This window comes from Patella vulgata, chromosome 6, assembly GCF_932274485.2.
Source record: "Patella vulgata chromosome 6, xgPatVulg1.2, whole genome shotgun sequence".
NCBI lineage: Eukaryota > Metazoa > Mollusca > Gastropoda > Patellidae > Patella > Patella vulgata.
Window position 1 is genome coordinate 26,426,271 of NC_065884.2, and position 25,599 is coordinate 26,451,869.

General features: G+C 34.9%; 2 protein-coding genes across 2 annotated transcripts in view; both read left to right on the top strand.

The window, feature by feature from the left end:
* The window catches only part of LOC126823441 (THO complex subunit 6 homolog), a 29,375-nt gene extending 7,919 nt beyond the window's left edge, over positions 1 to 21,456 (top strand). The window contains exons 2-11 of the mRNA XM_050552296.2: positions 6,655 to 6,770; positions 8,308 to 8,372; positions 8,918 to 9,111; positions 9,383 to 9,460; positions 12,418 to 12,520; positions 12,957 to 13,009; positions 14,847 to 14,915; positions 16,910 to 17,023; positions 17,433 to 17,561; positions 18,224 to 21,456. Coding sequence (XP_050408253.1) covers positions 6,655 to 6,770; positions 8,308 to 8,372; positions 8,918 to 9,111; positions 9,383 to 9,460; positions 12,418 to 12,520; positions 12,957 to 13,009; positions 14,847 to 14,915; positions 16,910 to 17,023; positions 17,433 to 17,561; positions 18,224 to 18,313 — 1,011 coding nt within the window. The 3' untranslated portion in view covers positions 18,314 to 21,456. The remainder of the gene's footprint in view (positions 1 to 6,654; positions 6,771 to 8,307; positions 8,373 to 8,917; positions 9,112 to 9,382; positions 9,461 to 12,417; positions 12,521 to 12,956; positions 13,010 to 14,846; positions 14,916 to 16,909; positions 17,024 to 17,432; positions 17,562 to 18,223) is intronic.
* Positions 21,457 to 21,924: 468 nt separating this feature from the next.
* Positions 21,925 to 25,599, top strand: part of LOC126823448 (protein unc-119 homolog B) — a 30,936-nt gene continuing 27,261 nt past the window's right edge. Inside the window, exon 1 of the mRNA XM_050552312.2 lies at positions 21,925 to 22,284. Coding sequence (XP_050408269.1) covers positions 22,107 to 22,284 — 178 coding nt within the window. The 5' untranslated portion in view covers positions 21,925 to 22,106. The remainder of the gene's footprint in view (positions 22,285 to 25,599) is intronic.

Below are 25,599 nucleotides of genomic sequence, written 5' to 3' on the forward strand. Positions count from 1 at the left end.
CAGAGATGTCATTTCTGAGAATGTCAATCAAACCTTCAACTGAATCAAAATGGTGCAGGGATTTAGGTGGATTATCAGGTGCAACATGTTGTTTTTCAGAGATGTCATTTCTAAGAATGTCAATCGAGCTTTCAACTGATTCAAAATGGTGTAGGGATTTAGGTGGATTATCAGGTGCAACATGTTGTTTTTCAGAGATGTCATTTCTGAGAATGTCAATCGAGCCTTCAACTGATTCAAAATGGTGCAGGGATTTAGGTGGATTATCAGGTGCAACATGTTGTTTTTCAGAGATGTCATTTCTGGGAATGTCAATCAAGCCTTCAACTGAATCAAAATGGTGCAGGGATTTAGGTGGATTATCAGGTGCAACATGTTGTTTTTCAGAGATGTCATTTCTGAGAATGTCAATCAAACCTTCAACTGAATCAAAATGGTACTGGGATTTATCCACTTCGTCATCCATATCTATTCTGCATTTATCTGTAAACGGAATTATTCGTAATAACTTTTGGCCATTATTACAATAGTTTATGCCACATTTGAACAATGTACATTCTGGTTTTTCCAGGATCTGTTCCGTGTATGACGTGTCGATTTTCAAACAGTAAAAATGGTACCATTCTAAACATTCTTCACATTGCATCATTTCTTGGCCTTGACTAGTTGCATATGGTTTCTTGCATATACAATATGTTTCTGTTTGTTTCTGTGTATTTAATTTGGGATAAAGGAATGAAGATCTTTTAGTAGATTTTATTTTTCTTTTAGTTCTGTGAACAACAGTAGTATCCTCTGAAATATATAACGTAGTGCACTACAATATTCATGCATTAGAGATATGAAGCTGTAGAGATTTGAAATGAGAGAGACACAAACTAGGTCATTTTGTGACTGACACATGGTTCAATTTTATTTCAATAATTCGCTTGCGCGTAGGGGTCTTTAGCAGTTGGAGGAAACCGGAGGACCCGGAGAAAACCAACGAGGCTGGACAGGTGACCCTACTCCTTGTCACGTACAACCGGGTAATCGAAACCCCGCCAGTTGACTCAATGACAGACCGTATGATAGAGATAAGAAATAGTACACGTATTCATGTATAAATATGATACAGTACAGAGGTGATACAGTAGAGCAGGGGGGGGTAGAAATGGTGTTTAACGTCCACTCGACACAAACTAGGTCATTTTGTGACTAACATATGGTTTAATTTTATTTCAATAATTCGCTTGGGTGTAGAGGTCTTTAGCGGTGGGGGAAACCGGAGGACCCGGAGAAAACCCACGGGGCTTGATAGTTTCTAACATTTTGTAGTGATTACGGTATAACGCACGTAACTACCAGTCCTTATTTCCCACAAGCTAACGGAGAAGTAGAGCGAGCTGTTAAGACTGCTAAAAGTATACTACAACAGAGTGATCCAACATTAGCATTATTGATATATAGGTCTACTCCTCTCCAAGTTACAGGATCAAGCCCCGCTCAATTAATAATGGGACGACAAATCAGAACCACATTACCAACTCTTTCGAAAAATCTTAAACCAAGATGGCCGAATCTCCAGGATGTAAGAAGAGGAGATAGTGACAGAAAGCAGTGTTCACAACGAAATTTTAATAAACATTATTCAGCACGAAATCTCTCAGAACTGAAACCAAGGGACAGAGTATTTGTAAAATTAGACTGGGAGAAACGTGGAACGCCAGGGACCATAGTTAGTAAATGTAATCAACCGAGATCGTATATGGTGAGAACCAGATTTGGATTATTTAGGCGAAATCGTCGTCACCTATTCCTCGCCAATTCCGTTAATTTTCATGGTAATCATTCCGATGAAGACCCAACTGATTGGACTGATATACATGATCATGCATGTCACAAACCAAATATCGTTCAACAAGAACTTCCTCCACCAGATCCAGTACAACCTTTACGTCGCTCAGGTCGCAAAATTATAACGCCTTTGTGATATCGTGATTAAAGAACAATCGACATTGTGTTTGTTTATCTGTTTCTAATACTTGAAAATTATAGTTATTTGGTAAATAACATTTTTATTATGTTTCAGTTATAGGACACTTGAAGATTTAGACACTATAGTAATTATGGTCAGAATTTAAGGTTTTGTTACTATATCCTTTAAGGAGGGAGATGTTGCATAAATGAGTTCAGAAGTAACACTTATATGATAATGACTATTAATACAATATCGAATATTGAAACAGACTATAGTTCTGCCTTACAAAGTATTGCATGTGTTCTTGTACGAAAACGGAGAGCTGTAAGCATGTTAGACCAAGTTGGGTCGCAAGATTGTTTTTACTTAATAAATATATTAAGATAAGCCTACATTGATGAGTCTGTATAATAATATCCACAGCATATTGATAGAACAGTGATCACTTTGAAAAATCTTGTGAACGCTGTAAAGGCTAAAGATCATATCTGATTGACTTTAAATTTATACACATTGTTTAAGGCCACGAGACGAGGAAGCCTATTGATTTTCAGCGATTTCCGATAATTACTACCAGAGTTATGGCCCTTGAACACTTTGAAAATTTTTGTGGATGCTCTAGAGGCTAAAGTTAATATCCGATTAACTTTAAATTTATACACAGTGTTTAAGGTCATGAGACCAAGACACCATTTGATTTTCAGCAATTTCCGATAGTTACTGCCAGGGTTATGGCCCTTGATCACTTTGAAATATCTTGTGGACGCTCTAGAGGCTAAAATTGTAATTAATATCCGATTGACTTAAATTTATACACAGTTTTTAAGGTCATGAAACGAAGAAGCCTATTGATTTTCAACAATTTCTGATAATTACTTGCAGAGTTATGGTCCTTGATCAATTTGAAATATCTTGTGGACAGTAGTGGCTAAAGTTAATATCCGATTGACTTTAAACTTATACACAGAAGCCTATTGATTTTCATTAAGTTCCGATAGTTACTGCCATAGTCATAGCCCTTGATCACTTTGAAATATCTTGTTGATGCTCTAGAGACTAAAGTTAATATCCGATTGACTTTAAATTATGATTTTCAACAATTTCCAATAATTACTGCCAGAATTATGGCCCTTGATCGCGTTGAAATATCTTGTGGACACTCTAGAGGCTAAAATTAATATCTGATTGACTTTAAATTCATTTTCAACAATTTCCGATAATTACTGCCAGAGTTAAGGCCCTTGATCACTTTAAAAAATCTTGTGCGTGTTCTAGAGGCTAACACTCCATTTCATTCATTCATTCACTCAAGAGGCTAAAGTCAATATAAATTGTTTAAGTTCATAAGACAAACAATCCGAACAAATTCTAATTTTTTCTGCTTATTACTTCATGGGTTTTTATACGTCCACATTCATAATGTGAACGTATCATGCCGTCGCCCCTGTCTGTGTGTGTGTGTGTGTGTATGTATGTATGTGTGTGTGTGTGTGTGTGTGTGTGTGTGTGTGTGTGTGTCTGTGGTTCGCCTACAGGGCGCAATTCTTCATGGATTTTCTTCAAACTTGGTATACTTATTCCTTATACCCCAAGGAAGATCCCTATTGTTTTTGGTGCATGCCCGACCCCCCGGGGCAGAGCCACGCCCATTTCTAGTATTTGTTTGTTTGTCGTCTACAGGCCACATTTCTTAACTAATAATCTTGAAACTTTGCATACACATTCTTTGTACCCTAAGGAACATCCCTATCGTTTGGGGTGCATGCCCAACCCCCAGGGGCAGAGCCACGCCCATTTTCTTTTCGTGTGTCTTTGTGTCGCCTACAGGGCGCAATTCTTACTGGATTTTCTTCAAACTTGGTATACTTATTCCTTATACCCCAAGGAAGATCCCTATTGTTTTTGGTGCATGCCCGACCCCCAGGGGCAGAGCCACGCCCATTTCTAGTATTTGTTTGTTTGTCGTCTACAGGCCACATTTCTTAACTTATAATCTTGCATACACATTCTTTGTACCCTAAGGAACATCCCTATCGTTTGGGGTACATGCCCAACCCCCAGGGGCAGAGCCACGCCCATTTCCCATTTTCTTTTCGTGTGTCTTTGTGTCGCCTACAGGGCGCAATTCTTACTGGATTTTCTTCAAACTTGGTATACTTATTCCTTATACCCCAAGGAAGATCCCTATTGTTTTTGGTGCATGCCCGACCCCCAGGGGCAGAGCCACGCCCATTTCTAGTTTTAAAAAGTACCATATCAATCAAAGCAGGAATGTGGACGTATATTGCAGCGGTAGCGATGCTCTTGTTACTTGTAGTTGTAATCAGATTTTTCGTGAGTTGTAAATGTTCTCATTACTGACGAAAGAAAAAATATGTGACAACACTTGTTGACTGCCCGGACGACATAGCTGCTGTGGGCGTATGTTTTGTTGCCTGGCAACCTATCATTAAGTATTTACATCAAATAAATAAATATAGAAAATATAATTTTCCATGTCACACATTATCCATGAAGGTACACAAACTTTATTTTTGGACATTGTTCTAAATTTTTACAATGTATAAATTTCCATTCAAGACAAAACGGGCAACATCGAGGAACCTTTTTACTGTTGTTGTTATTATTGTTTATTACAGATTTAACATCCAATACAATAACTATGATATTATGGACAGGTTGATTTGATTAAATTATTTACACTTTGGGTTGAAAATTGGTAAAAGCCCAAAAATAAAAAAGTCCTTGTACATCAAAAAGTCACCTTAAACACACTTATAAAATCGCTATTGTGTCTTCTTCTCTCTTTGTCATAATAACAAGTTAAAACAGGAGGTCCAGCTGACTGATGTTTGGCGTCATCAGTACGGATAGAAAAAAACACTGTGGGGAAAAGGAATCTGCTTGCTTTATATGAAAAAGAGAAGTGCTCACAATAAAACCACATACATGTAGCTGGACCTGTGGATTATTTACATATTAAAAAATGTCCGTCCAATAAGTTCCAAATAGTTAAAAGTTAGTTAAAAGTTCTTTTATGTGGTTGACAAATTCAGCGTTTGAGGTACATGTATAGACATTCCATTAGGGTTGCGTATGACTCCCCAGATAAAAGTTACCTGAAAAGAAAAAGAAGAGCCAGCAGCAACACATAAAACATTTAAAGAAATAATACATGGCATTAAAGGAGCTAAAATGCTAATATTTGGGACCTAGAAATTGACACAAAAGGGTCGCAACGCATATAATAATGTAATATGAATGTATATAAAATGATGTAAATTCAATCGTTTCCGTGTTTACTCTAATTTCAAATCAGTTATGTTCGGTGAAATATGCCAGAAGTCTAAATCGAATTGCAATCTCTACAACAATAGTATTTATTGCGCATGCTCTCCAGATAAGAATATGGTGTGACCGTTTGACATGACTTGTGGAGTATGTCTATAGCCTCGTTATTCGAGTCCCTTGTTACAAATACATGTAGCGCTGAAACACATCATGGTACAGTACACGATGTTTATTTTGTCTTTAATATTGGATATCAGAAGCCCATCTTTACCCAACATGAATATTGATTTAAATTGACAAATACTGACCTTTAATCGATCATGGTTGATATGGTAGATCATTTCATCCCAAAACAGTTAGCCTATGGCTATGTATCACGGAGTGTTTGAGTGTTTCATCCCAAATTTACATACATACAATTATTACAATAGGTTGTTTTATCCCATACAGTTTTAAGGCCTTATTTCAGTGATTTTATACTTTATGGTTGAATCATTAAGACAAAATGGCCGCCGTTCGTTCTCAAATAGCGTAAGAAAATGGTATATCAAGGTTGTGGACCCTATAGAGGTCACAATTTTTATCCGATTTTGTTGAAACTTGAAATATAAGTCTATAACCCAAAGATCTCGGTTCCTTTCGATATTCGCGCATATCGGACTGTAATTTCCTGAATTATAGCCCCTGATTTACGAAAAATCACGTATTTAGCTTGTGGACCCTATAGAGGTCATAATTTTTATCCGATTTAAAAAAACGTATTATTATATCACCGTTACACCCTAAGGACGACTGAGTTTGAATTTCGTGAAAATCGGCCCAAAATTGACAGACAAAATGGCCGCCGTTCGGTCTGGAATAGCATAAGAATATGTTATATCAAGGTTGTGGACCCTATAGAGGTCACAATTTTTATCCGATTTTGTTGAAACTTGAAATGTAAGTTTATAACCCAAAGATCTTGGTTCCTTGCGATATTCGCACATATCGGACCGTAACTTCCTGAATTATGGCCCCTGATTGTACAAGAAATTGCATTTTTAGCTTGTGGATTCTATAGAGGTCATAATTTTTATCTGATTTAAAAAACTGTATTATTATATCACCGTTACACCCTGAGGACGACTGAGTTCGAATTTCGTGAAAATCGGCCCAAAATTGACAGACAAAATGGCTGCCGTTCGTTCAGTTCCTTTCGATATATGCGCATATCGAATTGTAATTTCCTGAATTATGGCCCTTGATTGTAGGAAAATCACTTTCTTGTTAGCTTGTTCTCTATCCATCTCTCGAAAATGTGGGCGTATCCTGCCTGGCAGCCGCTGGTTACTATATTTTATGAATAGTTGTTTGCCCGTATCTGATTGTAATAGTAACCTTTGTCAATAATATGTATTTTTCAGGAACAAAGCTTACAATCACGTCAGTTATATCACATGACTATATTTACCCAATGTTTTTCACCTTGTGGTAAATATATTGCAGCCGCTAATAATTATGGGCAAATTGCCATATTCAGGTAAAATGAACCTTGTCTATTTTTTACCTGTTAAAAATGAATCAATATTAAAGGTGCTCCTTAAAGATCATCCAACCGTTTTATGCCGTCTCCCCTGTCCAGACGTCCATCCATAATCTGTTTGTGGACACTCTACAGGTCACAATATTTATCCCATTTTGACGAAACTTGTAATATTGGTCTATCTCCCAAAGATCTCAGTTCCGTTCGATATTGGCATGTATCAGACCTTAACTTGGTATAAAAATTGTGTTTTTAGCTTGTGGTCTGGTATATCAAAGTTGTAGACCCTCTAGAGGTCACAATTTTTATCCGATTTTGATGAAACTTGAAATTCATGTTTATAACGCAAAGATTGTACGAAAGATCGCGTTTTTAGCTTGTGGTTCCTGTAGAGATAACAATTTTTGTCCGATTTAAAAAAAACATATGAATATATCACCGTTACACACTAAGATCTTGGTTCCTTTTGATAATTGAGCATATCTGAACGTAACTTCCTGGATTATGGCCCCTGATTGTTGAATGAAGGTTGAATTGGAATTTTGGGAAAATCGAAATGAAACTGCTCGACAAAATGTCTGCTCTTTGTACGCAAATTGTGTAAAAGTATGTAATACAAAGGTTGTGGACCCTCTAGAGGTCACAATTTTTATCCAAATTTGATAAAACTTAAAACATATCTTTATGTCCCAAAGATCTCATGATCAGTCGCTTTTGATATTTGCGCATTTCAGACTATAAGTTTCTCGATTATGACCCGTAATTGTACAAAAAATTGCTTTTCTTTTTAACTTGTTCCCTATCCATCTCTTGGAAAATGTGGGTGTATCTTGCCTGGCAGCCACTGGTTTTAAATAATGCAAGTAATTATGTCAACATATCCTTTCCATAAGTATAACATGATCCCTAATGTCAATGTTACCTGCCACAGGTAAATTTCAACGTTAGCAATTTCCGCCATTCTCTGTAACTTTTCACCAATAAACTAGCCGTGACATAATTTTAGTCCTTCTGCTCATAGAAATATAAACTAGAATATGAGCAGAAGGACTAAACTTATGTCACGCCTTGTTTTGGCTGAAAGTTACGACTACTCACGGAGAACGGTAGAAATCTACCTGTTGAAATTTACATGTGGCAGGTAAATTTGAACATTTAGCAATTTTTGCTGTTCTCCGTGAGAAGTCATAACTTTCCACCAATCAACAAGCTGTGATGTAATTTTAGTCCTTCTGCTCATAGAAATATGAACAAGAATATGAGCAAAAAGGAGTGGCAGCTAACATTGACATTCGGGACCGTGTAATAGTGGTTTTTAGATTTTTTTAAAAAAAGAACTAGTGTTACCATCTTATACACACAAAAAAACCCCCAGGAAATTTAAAACCAAATACTGGTAGTTCTTCTACATGTAAGTGCATGTCAAAACATTACTTGCTGTTTAAGTTTATTACAATGGTACTTACGGTACTATTGATCGTTCTGCAGTAATCAGCCAAAATTTAATTGATGTTTGGATTCCATGTATTTGTAGTTTGGTATCAGCCTTATCACCAGAAGCAAACGAATCTTCCCGTTTACCAATTTATTGCTTTAAAGGTAGGATTAAATGGTTGCTGCATTCATTATCTTATTTTACTAGATTATCTCTGTGTAATCATCCACTGCAGTCCAGAAATGTCAGTATATAGTGCATATTACTTATATTGTACTAGTGACAATTCATGTGGACATTCCTTTTGGTACAACAGATTTGTACCGTACTAAGTTAAGTAAGAAGGCTTAGTTATTCTTTGTCAATTGTAAAACAGCTAAATGTAGATTTGGTATTAATCTGCTTTGAATGGATGCTAACTGCATCTTCCCAATTACAATATTTCTTTCCACCCTTTGTTGAGTGGTTCAATGAAAAAATGGTAAGTTTTGCTGTCAACATTAGTCAAGATTCTCACAGAACCTTTATGGATATTCAATTTTGATTTGGATCTTAGCCAGTCACCGTCAGATTGTTTACGGGAGAGTCTGTAGGAATTGACTTGAATTTTACAACAGTAGCCATATAATATATTGTTATGTTCCAAGAGTTCATATTATTTGCTATTTTTATTTATTTAAAATTTAAAATGAATGATTTTTGTTTCCAGGATGTAAAGAGGGTGCCATTTATTGTTTGACTTCAACAGACACATTTTTAATCAGTGCTGGTGAAGGTGATATATGTGCATGGAAATGGTCAGATATCCACAACAAGGCTCCTAAAATCATCTGGTCTCTTTCCTTACCTAAAAAGGGTGTTTTTACTAACCCTGAGGTTAATTCAATGGTTGTAGATAAGCAGGCAAGTATTAAAACATTCACTTGTATCTTATCTTATTCTTGAAAGAAAGAGTAAAGTAAATTAAACATTACAGATTAGAAATACATGTACTGGTACATGTGACCATACATTTGAGTGTCCATCATGTTTGTACCTGATGATTACATATCCAATCAATTAAGGGTTTAAATTTCTTTGCTATGTTACTCAAATATCCTGATTTTAATGTTAATATATGTGATTGTGAATTTAAATGGGAAATCCACAGTGAAATGACATTTATTTGTTGTAGGAACAGGCAACACGTTTATTAGCAGGAGGTGGAGATAATGATATCCATATTTGGAATATGGAAAATGGTCAATTGGAGGTTAGTGAGTTTATTAGAAGTCTTTAGTATTAATCTTTAATCATCCTTTAGTAATTTAGCAAATCGTTTTGACAAGTTTTCTCCAAATTACACTAATATGAAATTTAAGCACATTTTATAAATCTCGTCCATTTCGTGGTCTAAGGGGAGATAATATTTAATTAGACAAGTTACCTCCCTTGCATATTTTTTTTGTCCTTTCATTAAACCAACTCACTTGACTCAATGGTGGGCTTTATAAACTGGTACTGTAGATTGTTTTACTATGTTATAAATCAGACAAACCATTGATTTTGGGAAGATATGATTTTAGAATTATTAATATTTTTTTAATTGTATCAACTCTTTCTTTGTATTTTGAACAGGTAAAGGTTGTCCTAATGTAACGCCTACATTTGACAATGAAATGATTTGTCTATAGATGTAAACTAAATCAGAAGTAACTTCTCAAATTGTTACAGATATAAGTTATATTTCAAAGACTATTTTTCTTTGAACTAAAACATAAATCTGCTAATGACTAGAAACAATGTTTGAAAGGATCTTTAATAGTATCTTTGAGATATGTTCTTATAGGCATAATCCTATCCACAAAAGTAATTTTTTATCTATTAGTATGATACTCTTAATGACCAGGAGAAATAGTAAACCAACAATATATCCGATGAAGTATTTCTGAATTAATAAAAATGAAAGGGATTGTGGAATATGCATTTCATTTCTAAGTGTTGACCCCTGTTTTTGTCTTTGCGATCCCACCCTGTGCTGTTTATTATATGGTAATGATAGTAATCATCCATTCATTGTCCTGGATATATATTACATGTTAAAGGACAATATTTGTGTCAGTCATTATCACATATGAGATTGAGCTGGTTCAACACATTCCAAATATAATTTTAACACAGAGATCATTACTATGATAGATGCGTAATGAAGATTTAAAAAAACGGAAGTGACAAAAGCAAAATGAAAACACAAGTTATACTTCTTAACTGACTGAAGTAACGAGTGATAACAGATACACAGGCAAATTTCTGCTCACTAATAATTCCTTTGAAGATCAAAATTTGTTATATGGACTGTGGGAGGATATCTGACAATTCATAAAAGATAATAATTGACTGTCACTAGATAGAGAAAACGAGAAAAAAAAAAAAAGTCAGTGCATTAATATGTTTTTATTGTCCCCCGTCTTTCGAAGAAAGCAGGGAACTATTAAAATGGGTTCGTCCGTATATCTGTCCGTCCGTTCGTCAGTCTGTCCGTCACACTTTTTGGGACACAATAACTTTCTTTCTAATTGAGCTACAATGTTCAAACTTGGTGTAGGTGTTTATTAGGTCAATGCCTTGATGGAGTTCGAAGATGAGCATTGTCGGCTTAGGGTAAGCAGAGATAAGCAATTTGATTGGTTGATGCTTTTGGACACGATAACTTTAGTTCTAATTAAGTGAAAGTGATGAAACTTGGTGTATAGTTTCATTACATCAGTACCTTGACTAAGTTTGATAATGAGCATTTTCTGCTCAGGGTAAGCAGAGTGATAAGCAATTTGATTGGTCGAGACTTTGGAACACAATAACTCTCATTCTAATTGAGTTACAATGTTCACACTCGGCATAGGTGTTTATTAGGTGAATGCCTTGATGGAGTTCGGAGATGAGAATTTTCAGCTTAGGGTAAGCAGAGATAAGCAATCTGATTGGTTGATGCTTTGAGGCACAATAACTTTGGTTATAATGAAGTGAGAGAGATAGAACTCCGAAAATAGATATCATTATATCATTACCTTGACTAATTTCGATGGTGAGAATTTTCTGCTTAGGCTAATGAGCGATAAGCAATTTGATTGGTCAAGACATTGGAACATAAGCAGAGCTAATCAATTTCATTGGTCAATGCCTTGGGACAAGATAATCTTGATTCTATCTGATAGAGAGTGATGAAACTTAGTGTATAGTTTGATTGCTTGATACTTTTGAAAAAAAAAATAAATGTGCAATTAATTAATGCGTGTCATCTATTTATTTTTGGATTTTGACGGGGAACATCTGCCTCCCTGTTGGCTTGTTAAGTATAGAATGAATTAAAACAAGGGAATGTACAGACTATTTCTATTTTTCTCGTTTTCTCTTATCTAGTGACATTCAATTACTTTATTGATTTGTCAGATATCCTCTCACAGTCTCACATAACAACTTTTAGTCTTTGACGAAATTATTAGTGAGCAGAAATTTGCCCGTGTATCTGTTATCACTCGTCACTTCAGTCAGCTATATAGAAGGATAACTCATGTTTTCCTTTTGCTTTTGTCACTTCTGATTTTTGAAATCTTCATTACACATTTATCGTAGCAATGATCTCTGTGTTAAAATAATATTTGGAATGTGTTTAACCAGTTCTATCACATATGAGATAATGACTGACACCAATATTGACTTTTAATAATTTGTAGATGATATGAACGTCAATGGAAATATCTCGTAAGATAATGTTTTTGTCGACAACAAATTTCTCATGGTAGTGTGAATATATTTTCTAATGAATTGTTAATTATATGTTGAAGATTTAAAAAAATAGATATTATATTTCTGAGATTGATATTGATTGTTCTGGCAAAAGCCCTTTTCCAAAATGCAATAAAACACCTTTCCAAGTTTGGTTTGCATACTGGGAGGGTTTTTTTTCTGAAAATTTTAAGGATCAAAAATATGAAATTATATATCAATGATTTTAAAGCAAAACTTCATTTGTTCTTTTACAAATAAATTTTAATATAGTAATGTTCAGATGGGGTTTTATGCATTTAGAAAAAGTATCCTTCATCAAGCATACAGTCCCTCTGTTGCACATGATTACAAATTCTGTTAGTAGTATCTGTTACAAAAATTTTAAAATGGGATACACTAAATATGTCAATCTTGATAGATTCAAATAATGAATATTTATTTTAGAATTCATTACAAGGTCACGAAGATTATGTACATAGTATTTGTTTAAAGAATAATGGTAGAGAATGTGTTTCTGCGTCCGAAGATGGAACAGTCAGAATCTGGGGTATGTTCACTTTATGTTGCTGGATTTGTAAATCAGAACTTTAGCTCAATCATTGCTGATATATAAATCTTTTAGCAGTCTATAAATATGGTTCTTTTATTATTAGAAAGATATGAATAAAACATTTATAAATTATCTGGATAATCAAAGCAGAATAAATAGATAATGTAAATCCTTTCTCTTTTGTCTACAGATTTTGTTATGCAATACACCAGAGCACAAATGATATAAAAGCCATTGAACTTAATAATTTATAGCTGATGTATAGATTATACAGAAAACAAAGCAATTATCTTTTGTCAGTTTTGTTTGAATTATGAAAAAGAAAGTGTTAAACAGGAATTTAATCCTATGTTTAAAATATATTTATACATCATGCACAAACAATGTTAAGAATGTCTAATTTTGTCTAATATATGATTATTTCACATTGTAGATGCAAGAAGTTCTTCAGAAGCGGTTCATATATTAGAACCACATAAAACACCTGTGAGTTATAACATTCTGGAATATATTAGGGAATATATTTCTTGATTAGCCCATATATACTATTCAAAAAAAGTAGGGGATATTTGACTTTGGGGGCATAATACTAAAATATGCAAATGACTACGAAAAAAGTCACTATAGAACCTAACAGAAGAAACATTTCCAGTTACATGTGACGCCCAAACGCACCAATAGCTACCGCATGGAATGCAGGTGATGCTTGGGATCATCATGGGGGTCCAACCCAAGATTTGCACGACTCTGACTTTGAATGTTACAGTCATTGTGGCATTGAATTCCAGGGTGGAAACATCAGTTTAATTGTTTTAGTGACCAGAAAACAAATTTTGATATGCGTCGGCTTACCCAAAATGAAAGGTTACGTGCCCTTGGCATGCTACAGATCGGCACAACACAGGCGGTTGTGGCGCGGACGATGAATGTTTCTCAGTCTGTCATAAGCAGGCTATGGTCCAGATACCGTGATACACAATCTGTACAGGACAGACCACGCTCAGGTCGACCAAGGGCGACAACTCAAGCCCAGGATTGATTTATCCATACCTTGGCCTTGAGAAATCGTGTCATCACAGCAAATCAGATCAGCGCTCGTCTTCAAACAGACACTGGTGTGAGAGTGAGTGGCCAGACGATTCGGAATCGACTGCATAGGGGTCACCTTCGCGCCCGACGTCCTCGCGTGATCCCTTGTTTGAGAGATCATCACATTCAGGCAAGACGTCGTTGGTGTAGGGATCGTCAACACTGGGATAATCGACGCTGGAGCAATGTGATGTTTTCAGATGAGTCAAGGTTCACTGTTGATTTTTTGGACAGACGTAGGAGGGTGTGGCGTCGTCGAAACGAGCGCTTCCAAGACGTTAACGTCATCAGACATGATCGATTTGGGGGTGGTTCTGTTATGGTGTGGGGAGGCATCACTGTTGCTGGAAGAACGGCTTTACATGTTGTTGCACGGCGTGTTACAGGCCAGTACTACCGGGACAACATCTTGGCAGTCCATGTTGTGCCGTTCGCACGACGTCATGGCCGCCGTTTCATCTTCCAGGATGACAACGCAAGATGTCACAGGGCCAGGATCGTTACAGGTTACCTCCAACAACAGAACATCACCACATTACCTTGGCCAGCACTGAGTCCCGACCTCTCCCCCATCGAGCATGTCTGGGACATGCTTGGACAGAGGTTACGTCAACGTCAACAACGTCCTGCCAATGTCCAAGAACTTGCTGCTGCGTTGCAACAGGAATGGGACAATCTGGACCAAAATGACCTTAGACGTCTCATTAGGAGTATGCCACGTCGGATCAATGCTTGTTTGGCAAACAGAGGAGGATTTACCCGTTACTAACTTGGTTGTGATGCTGTGGTAACTTTGCTGTTTGACCCCGGGTATCATTTTACCCTTATAATGGTCAGTCTGTGCCTTACTTAGTCTAACGATCATTTGGAATAAATCGATGAATGTGAACTTCATTTCATTTTGTCATTTGTTTCTTCGTCAGTTTCATTAGGTGACTTTAATAACACTTAAAAATCAAATATCCCCTACTTTTTTTGAATAGTATATCTCTAATTTGGAAATGCAGCTAATAGATGTTATGATAAGAATTGCATAATTTGTACCAAAGGACTGCATTGAATATTTTTTAGCATCAAGGCTAGTTTTAGCATAAAAAATGATGGGTATAAAATTATAGTTTAGACGACCAAGAACAATGAAGGATGCCATGTTTGTTGAAAATGTGAACACACTATGTTTAAAGACAATTTATTTTGCTGACCCAAAATTTTTAATATTTTTTATGATATATAGATGTGTGGAAGACCAGAAATGGGGAAATGGGTTGGTTGTGTTGCAATGGATCACGGTGATGATTGGCTGGTAAGATCAGATTTCTCATCTTTTAATGGTATTAATTTGCAGTTTGTTCATTTACTTGATTGATCTAGCCAATATTTAGATAAAAATACCGATATGAAGCATTTAATAAATAATAAATGAATCTGCAAGATGTAATCAACTGACATATTTATTTATATGCCCACAATCCATATGGACTGTTTATTGACATCACCCCTTAAACACTCTAGATTTGTTCAAGACTTGCTTGAAATGTTCAACGGGTCTTAAAGATGCATTATGAAAGATTTAGATAAAGAGCTGGCCATTCTTGCTATATGGTTCCAAAATAGATAATTTAGAATTAATATGTTGAAAATTTCATTCAAATTAGTTTATCCTGAGCTACATTATCACTGTTTGAAGTTTTGACACAGATTGTTTATTATCAGGGCAACAGTACTTGTTAATCAACTCTTAGTCTCACTTTTCTATTTTTAAATTAAATGCCGATTGTACTTAAATCTGTTTACATCTGTGCCATCCAATGGTCTAGACAGTTGATTATAGGCTTGTCATGTGAATAAGTGTTTAAATAATAAATTATATAACATTTGAAGCCAAAATAAATTATATAACATTTGAAGCCAAAAAAAACCCCTGTAATAGGCAGATTTAGCATCCTCCTTACATAATGCATCTTTAAGGAAGACCCCTATCAAGTTCAGAATCATATACAACAATATTTCATATAGTCACTGACTCACTGCTCCTGTCACTGAAACTTTGAAAATGTTGTACAAGTCAGATTCTTAGATTCTTACTTCACATAGCATTATTTAGCTAGTCCTAGGGAGTAAGCCCATCAAAATTCAAAGTAATACAATGGTTTTTGAGAGATACCGGCTTGTTACCCAGAAAACATTTTTTGTTTTAAAGTTTGTCAGCTGATCATAATGAGCAACCCTATTTTTGAAGAATGGCTTTTGTTTTCCTACTTTAATATGTGGTCAAATATTTCCTTTGACTTTGTCCATTGTTCTTAATTTCTTGTGAACACTCATAGAAATTATGCTTGTAATCGCATCTTTTTTTGTAAATTTATATATGATACTTGCTTATTGAATTTCAAAAATTTTGATTACCCTTGTTCTGTTTGTAAAATCCTGTGAATTTGATTGTTTAAAAATTCCTTCTGGAAATTTGTCAGCATTGTTCAGATTTGTAAGACAAAGTAGTCTATCTAATTTGAACAATTTTCTTTTCATTAAATCTTTTGATTTTGAGTTATTGTTCGATCTGAAGATATGCTTGAAATTAATATCCATTGTTTAGATTGAGATAAAGAACACATTCCGGAAATTACTTACTTATCAATTTTTTACTCTTGATTATGATGTACAGTGATTTTATCAGAATAAAAATTTTTTTTTTTTTTTTTTTTTACTTAAAGTAGCTAAGTCCGTAACTCAATATCTTCCTAAATCTTCGACATTGAAAACACAATTTTTTTTGCAATTTAAATCAGCATTGGTGTTGTGGTCTTACCTGGAAAAGATGGGCTTCTGATATCCAGTATTTAAGACAAAACAAACATTTTACCATTGGTACACGAATCATGTACCATAATGCGTTTCAGCGCCATTTGTAACAAGGTGCTCAAAGAATGAGGCTAGACATATTCCACAAGTCCTGTCAAACGGTGATGCAATATTCTTATTTGGAGAGCATGCGCAATATATACTATTGGTGTTCACTGGAATAACCAGATGCTAAAAACTGTCTTTCGGTTGAGACTTCTGGCAATTCACAGTAAAACGGAAACGATTGAATGTAAAACAGTTTATATAAATTCATATTACATTATTATATGTGTTGCGAGCCATTTGTGCCAATTTCTAGGCCCAAAATATTAGCGATTTAGCTCCTTTAAATAATCACAATCTGACAACCTTCTTTACTGCTCATGTGACTAAACTGCTGTACACAGATGTGTTTAGTTGTCTGTCAACCAATCTTTCTTTATTTTATTAAAGATCTGTGGTGGAGGTCCTAAACTGTCAACATGGCATCTAAGATCCCTGACACCAACAGCAACTTTTGATACTCCAGGATCTTGTCAAAATTTTGTTATGTATCACGAAGAAAATGTAAGTAGATTTTTGTTGCTATAACTTTTACATCTGTATTTTGTGATATCTGATGCTCAAGACATTTTTTTCTATTAAATGAGAAAAAGATTTCTGTCTTAGTGAAGTATACCACAATGTACATTATATACTATCGACTACAGAAATAAATGATAATCGGTAACTTTATACATGTCCCATCTACATGATGATTAAAATTTGTAAAAAATGTACAACTTGCTTACAGAATTTAATGTTAGACAGCCAGGGTCGAGTTATCGATTTTAATCATTTTAGAAAAAAATGTGTTTTGATAAGACTACATTTAATGTGTAGGGCCTATCAACTAAAATCCTATATTTGCCGTTTAGTCTGGAATATTTTACCTTTGATTTGCATTATGTTAATTGGTTTTAATGTATATTATCAGGTTATATCCGGTGGAATGAAACCATGTGTAAATCATTGGTATGTAAATGGTGATCTGAAATCACAAGTACCTACAACATCTTCCAGTATATATAATATAGCTGTTAACACTGTTTTAGATCAACTAAGGGTAGGTCAATGCCATATCTTCTTGAAGTTTTTCTGTTATGAGCAACACAGGACAACAATCCAAACTTTAGCTGCCGTAGTGAATTAGTTGTCCAGAAATAAGGAACAAAAAAAAACTAAGCCCTGTGTGCATGTAAAAGAACCCTGACAGCTGGAATTCGATGAACAGTAGGAGGAAACACTGCTATCCAGAGAAAATCTCACTTTCATTCCCTCTTGATTAGCAGGACGGATGGCCTGACAAAGACAGCTGTCTAGTCGTTGGGATGGGACGAAAAACCGAGGTCCCGTGTACACATTGGCGTGCACGTAAAAGATCCCTTGGCAGTTGGAATTTGATGTAAGAGTAGGCTGTAGCGCCGCTGCCCGGGCAAAATTTCCCTCATAGCACACTGTATGGCGTATGCCCGTCTTCATTAGCCCAGGTTAGGAGCAGAACAGTAGGATGTTAAACCCCATTTCATTTCATTTCATTTCCGTCTTGATTAGCCCAGTTAGTGCAGAAAATATAAGCAGAAAAATATATCACATATGGTTATATGTAACTCGGATAATTGTATCACATAAGCTTATATTATGTAACTCTGAAGTGATATCTCTTTTCTACAAATGTTTGGTGGTTTGGCAGACTATGATTTTAATAAATTTGTTTGGTTTTTGCAGGTATTAAGTGTGGTTGGTAATAGTTGTAAAATAGATGTATGTACAAACTTTGGTTATAAAGCGTTCTCACTCAAGTTTGTACCATCTTAAAGAACTCTTGTTCAGGCTTTTATGCTATCATAAAAAACACTTGGTCTGGATTATATCATTGTAAAGCCTCATCATCATCAGTTCAGATCAGTTACAGTGAAGCATCATTATATGATAAAATATATAAATCTACCTTGCTTCTTGAATTGTGCAAGACTTCTCAAGTGTAATAGCATTGTCTGCCAGCTTGTCTCACCATACTAAGACCCAGTGATATGATGATTTATTTACATTCGAAAATCCTCTTACAATGGTCCAAACTGTGAACTGAAATTTCATGAATTAAAATTTCAGTTGTTTAATATTTGTTGTATCTCTTTAACTCTTAAGACCTTATTGTCATATTATGTCATAAAGTCTTGACACATAATTTTGTATCCTATAAGGTATGTTACTCTGCAATATCATGACTATAGAAGCAGATATTTAAATAACTAAGGTACTGCTACATCTGTCTAATCAGTGTCTGTTATCCCTACTGTAGAAGCTGATGTTAAATAACCATGGTACTACTATAACTTTATATCATGTTGTATTATAAAGACTTCTAACATCTTTTATACCATATCTTACTCAAGTTTAATCAATTTTGAAGATCTCTGTGATCTATGATTTTGCCATTTGTAATGTACCATATGCCTAAAGGAGCTAAATTGCTAATATTTGGGAACTAGAAATTGAAACAAATGTAATGTAATATGAATATATATAAACTGATTTACATTCAATTGTTTCTGTTTTTACTGTAATTTCTAATCAATTATGCCTGGCGAATTACGCCAGAAGTCTCAGTCGAATGGCAATCTCTAGCGTCTACACTGATAGTATTTATTGGGCATGCTCTCCAGATAAGAATATGGCGTTGGCATTTGACATGGCTTGTGGAATATGTCTAGCTTCGTTCTTCAAGTTCCTTGTTACAAATGGCGCTGAAACGCATTACGGTACACGATTCGTGTACCAATGGTAAAATGTTTATTCTCTCTTAAATATTGGATATCAGAAGCCCATCTTTTCCCGGTAAGATTACAACATCAACGTTGATTTAAATTGACAAATAATTTTTGGGTTTTCAATGTCGAAGACTTTAAATGATATGGGGTTAGAGACCTAGCTACTTTAAATAAGTTGTATGACTTGTATCTTAGAGAAAGGGTTACTTATTGCTTTGAACATAACCTTTAGTGGTGTGGATAAAGCACATTATAAATAATACACAGTACATTATTTTGATTACATGATTTGTGTTGTAGTAATAGTGTATATAATTTATAGTATATGATTACATAATCTGTAATTCATGATTAATAACATTGTACTTGTTAAATTTGAAATTCATAACTAGTAATCCATGATTTCATTGTTTGTAGACCATAATTACAGAATTTGTAACCAGATCCAATGTTTTTAATTGTTCTGTTTAAGTTGTTCTTAAAATCCCTGAAAATGAATGATTTACTGTTATAAATCTAAAATACATTGAAGTTATAAAAAACATTTTATATCTGTGGATGTTTACTAAGCATTTGTAATTTAGGTTGTAGTTATTTTTATGTTATACATATGTCAAATGTGTAATTGCTTTGTTTGAAACGATTGTGTATTTTATAACTGTTATTCTTTAATGAATAGAATACACTATTTGGTCTTTATTAGAACAATGTAATTGTTTATTACTTACTCCTCATTTCAATACTGTGAAACAAGAAATTAATGCTGTTCTGGCTTCTTGAAAGTTAAACAAAGTTGACACCAATTATCAGAAAATTACATGTTTTGTAATGTTATCAATGACATTGATTAGCCTAGCAGGTAATTATAACCATTGATTTGTTAATCGTTTGAAGTGTATTAGTCTAACAGTAGTGCTGATTTCTAGGGTAGCTACTGTGTTCTTTATAATTTATATTGTTTTATTATAGAACATAAATGCCTCTAGAAATTAATTTGACTGACAATAGATCGCATTAAAGTATTCATTTAACACATCCCTTTCTTGCTTGCATTAGTGTCTTAGAATGCATGACAACTTGGGACCAAAGACCACTCAGACCAAGATGTGTCGGACCAGTTGATAGACCACTTGGCCCAAGACCAATGCTTTTGAAATATTAAAGTGTTGTTTTAATAAATTGAAAATTGTGTTTGTTTTAATACATTTGTTTTCTTCGTAGCCTACTTACCCGTGTTATTATCTCATCATGAAGCACATGAAAAAACTTAGTTAACAAAACATCGACATCTGAGTAGTTATTCATTTGTATACTTGTACTTCTGAAAAAACCTTTTTTTGTGCATACTATAATATATATATTTATCAATTTGTACTGCCTTCTATTGCAAGCCTGTCGTGGAATGCATGTCAAAGTTCAGATTACGTTTTATCATTAAAATTGGTAGTGACTTTAAATAACCATGCATATCGTGTAAATATTTTTTTCAAATTAAAATTTATCAGCATATTATTCCCTTTTTAATATCTTACTTTTACAGGAAACAATGATTATCAAAGAACAGTAAATGTTTTATCATTTGGTAGAGCCTTTTAATACCACGTGTTTCATGTTAAATTTTTTCTTATGTATTCCTTATAAGTGTTTTTAATTTGTTTTAAGCTGCCCTATTTCAAATATATTGATCGGCTATATTTTTATATCAAATATGAAAAAATATTTATCCATAAAATATAATAAAGATAATAATTGTTAACCAAAATATTGGTCCGACTGGGCTTATATGTTTATATGTGATTTAGTAATAATTAAATAAATAACAGTATGTTGAGTAGTCTTTTATTTTAATTTAGTGCGAGTGGTCTTCTGTCTCAGAGCGTGTCTTGGTTCGAGTGATCTTCTGTATTGGTTCGACTGGTTTTGGTCGGAGTGGTCTTTGGTCGGAGTTGTCTGATTACCGTTTCTTGTTTTGCAATATATAGATCTTGTTAGGTGGTAATGTAGACAGTTATTATGTTTTGCTTCGAATTATATGTAGATCATCCTAGTCAAATGTCTCTTTCTACACAGAGTATATTACATTTAATTTTGTACTTTACAAAACTGAGATCTATAAAATGAATTATATCTAACATTTAATGTTACATGTACATAACACTACAAATAATAACAATAATAAAAAATGTTCAATAAGAAAGGAGTTTATTGTAATCATTTTCTCATAAATTTTTCCCCTTTATAAGAAATCGCAACTAACTGATTTGTCATGGGAATTAGAGCCTATTGATCATGTCAATAAATAGTAGTTGTGATGCACGTAGATATTATGTTATAAATTCAAAAGTTATTTGTTAATGCTAATTCTTCCCAATGTTTCTGCACTGTTGGAAATTACCACCATTAATTTCTAAATAATCTTCCCTGAGGTTCATTATTTTCATATCAACAATCCCCAGATGAATTAATTTTTTCCAGAAGTCAAAGAAATTAATGATATCATTTAAAGGATAAGATGTTAATGGGAAGAGGATTAGCTATGAAGCCATATGACTGCACATTAGTATGAAATATTGGATCCGCCCATTGGCATTGGAATTAATCATAATGAGTTACCTCCCTTGACATATTTACCTTCCCAGAATGCCTGTTGCCACCACCGCCATTACGCAGTTGATGAAGGTGCGTAACGACGCTAGACTTTAACAAAGGTGGTTTATGTGACAAAGGAGTTGAATTTCTGTATATTACTTGGTGATTATAAACACAGGATATTATATATTCATGACAGTTTAGCAGAATTAATTTTGAATCGATTTGTGCCTTTTAAATTATATCACGAAATGAGCTCAGATGTCCGAACAGCTTCCGCTGGCGGAAAGAAAAAACAAGGAGGGTTCTTATCTCGGCAGGCAAAAGCCAAACAACTAGACCCGAAAGAAGTTGTTTATGAGGCTGATTTATTACGAAAGGACCATGTCTCACCAGATGATGTTCTCAGACTTAACAAGGTGACAGAAAGTAAGTACATCAAACAAATAGAAAAGGAAACGTGTCTGTCGCCTGAACTGAAGTCAGTGAAGACGAAGTGAAGATCTAAATTATTATTACCGGTAGGCCTAGCCTAATTAAATTACAAAGAAAAATACGAATTATGATATGTCACTGGCTTATTTTGATGTGTCATTAGACTTTAATTGATTCATGATGTAAGCTTGCAATAAGGTACATGTATATAATAGCAGAGGTTTTACAGACCACTGGGATCCAAAGCAGACCACTCGGACCAAACCAAAAGATCAATTGGACGAATTAATTTATTAATATTGTAAGACCACTCAGACCAATATTTATCTTTGCTAGGCTACTCGGACCAACCCAAAAGACCACTCGGACCAATTAAATTACATTACCGGGTAAATTATTCATTTTAAATATAAAATACTGGTACAGACGATTACATGTCATTTGGGATCACTCACGTCATTTGGGACTCAAAAAAATATGACCGCGGCATTTGGGACTCATGTATACGACATTTGGAACTTTGGTATACAATGTTTGGGACTTTGGTATATGTTTTTGTTGAGTCCCAAATGACGCCAATTAAGTCCCAAACGTCGTTTATGTTGAGTCCCAAATGACGTGATACCGTACAGACAATGCGGTGTAAAACGAATATATGTATACATGTTGGGCACTAAGACATCGATTGGGCATAGTGTCAGCCTAGTTTCGTTGAATACATATCATTTCTGTCTCGCGTCATTTTGGACTTACGACATTCCGGACTCAAAAAAATATGGCCTCGACATTTCGGACTCGGACAGGTGACATTTCGGACTTGGGAATAAGGAAAGGAAGGAAAGGTTGAACACAACTGTCAAATCAGATAGCAGTACCAATCGATAAATTAGTGCGTACAAAGAAAACTCTTTTTGGAAAATATTAGAAATGGCAACGATCAAAGTGGGATAATTAAAGCTGATGAACCGATAATCCCTATGTTTTTATAGTATGTGCAATGTGCAAAGAAACCTTACTTACAGTTCTTTAGTGGACAAGGAAAAATGTGAGTTGTCAATCGGCGATAATGGCGGCCGTGTGTTGGTTCAGTTATTCCGACTCGCGTAAAAGGCATTTAGGCTTTCAGAATATAAAAAATTAGTAAGTATTACTAAATATACACAAATTTTCAACAATATTTTATTGTCAAGTTCAATACTCACCGATGAAACAAAACAAAATAGAACAAGCAGTGTAAAATCAGTGTTATCTTTTTATTAGCGGTCTCAAGAATCGCTTATCAATTAAACAAAATAAAACCAAGTATGAACAATCCAAACCATAAGACAGAATTCAAAGTCCTAAAAAACGTTATACATGTAGGCAAAATAGTGTATTCAAGCAAAATAGTGTAATCAGCAAATGGACTGCTCCCCAACTATTGGACTCGCATAAAACGAAAAAAAAAAAGAAAAAAAAAAGCTGTTACAAATAAGCTTATATCACACAAATTTTCAACAGTCTTTAAATTATTCATCTGAGTCCGAAACGTCGCCATGACGGAGTCCGAAAAGTCGTCAAGTAAGTCCGAACCGTCCTCAAATTGAATCCGAAAGGTTGTCTGTGTTGAGTCTGAAATGACACGGGACCGAAATGGCGTGCTACCGTTTCGTTGACATAACAACCAGTAAGCTCCCACCAACCTTGTAAACAATTTGATTGCTTGAATGTAATTAATGTTAATAACCAATTGACCAGCAACTTAAGAAATCCCATTCTGGATATCAAGCACTAAGACATCGATTGGGCATAGTGTTAGCCTAGTTTTGTCGACATAACCATCAGTTAGCTCTAAAACTTCAAACTTGTAAACAATTTGATTGCTAGAATGTAGAACTAGAAGTAATTAATCTTAATAAGTGTCATCAATACTTGTCATTTTAGTTCTTATTTGTTAGAAAGGTTATTGCAAGACAATTCATGGTGTTGCTAGTATACAAATCCTACGAAGACTTGACAATGTCCGTGAATAACTAAAATCTGATCACTTTATTTTGGTCTGTCATTTCCTTTCAATTCAGCCTTCCTAAGCATTCAACTTATTTTCAATCTAGGTCTTAAATGGGTAACAGAAGACTACCATAATAAAGACTGTTCAATAATTTTATTACATGTATACTGTATGTGTAGACGTTAATTTAGAAGTTTAAAAACCAAAGTATTCAGATTATATTTTGGCCTCAAGTCAATGTTTGCAAAATTCCATTAAATCCAGGGGGTTGGATGGCTGAATGGTTAGCATGTGCGCACTGTATCATAAGGTCTGTCATTGCGTCAACTGGCATGGGGGGGGGGGGGTCACAGTGGGTAAGATGCTGGCTCGCTAGCCTGTAGGTTGGGTGTTCGATTCCTGCATTGACCGCAAAAGTTCATCCTGATTTTTCGGTGTGGTTTCCCCTTGTCAGTTATGCAGGACGGTGGGTCTGACAAGAACAGCTATCTAGTCGTTCAGGTGGGACGAAAAACCGAGAACCCGTGTACACATTGGCGGTGGCGCGCACGTAAAAGATCCCTTGACTGTTGTAATTCGATATATTAGCCTGTATTGCCGCTGTCTGGGCGAAATTTCCCTTATCGCACACTATGGCATATTCCTGTCTTCATTAGCCCAGTTCGGAGCAGAACAGTAAAGACCCCTATGCGCAAGCGAATTATTGAAATAAAATTGAACCATATGTTACTGTTAGTCCCAAAATAACCTAGTTTGTGTCTAGTAGACGTTAAACCCTGTTTCTCTCCCTCTCCCTCTCCATTAAATCCAAACACTACATATACATGTATGTAGGCCTACAGATGTATCGCCATAACCTCCATGTACATGTATGTGTGCAGGGCTGTCGGTAATTTTTCACAGTTGATTAGCAGCACTGCTAATCAAAAAGTCCAATTTTGCCAAATTTGATTAGCAAATTTAAAAATTAATTAGCAGTTTTTCAGTTTCAACATAAAACACCTAAATAACAAGATATTACTTTAGCTCATAACAAATATGATTAGATTCCATTCTTACTATTCTTAGATTTTTTTAGCACTGCCACAAATAATGTACTTGTGACAGTTGAGAATGTGATGTAGACATTTAGTTAGGTCTTATGTCTGAAGCCAATTCTTAACAGTGACTTCCGAAGCCGCAATCATTTTAATTGTTATTGTCCCCCGCCTTTCGAAGAAAGCAGGGGACTATTAAAATGGGTTCGTCCGTCTGTCTGTCTGTCTGTCTGTCCGTCCGTCTGTCCTTCTGTCTGTCCGTCACACTTTTTGGGACACAAT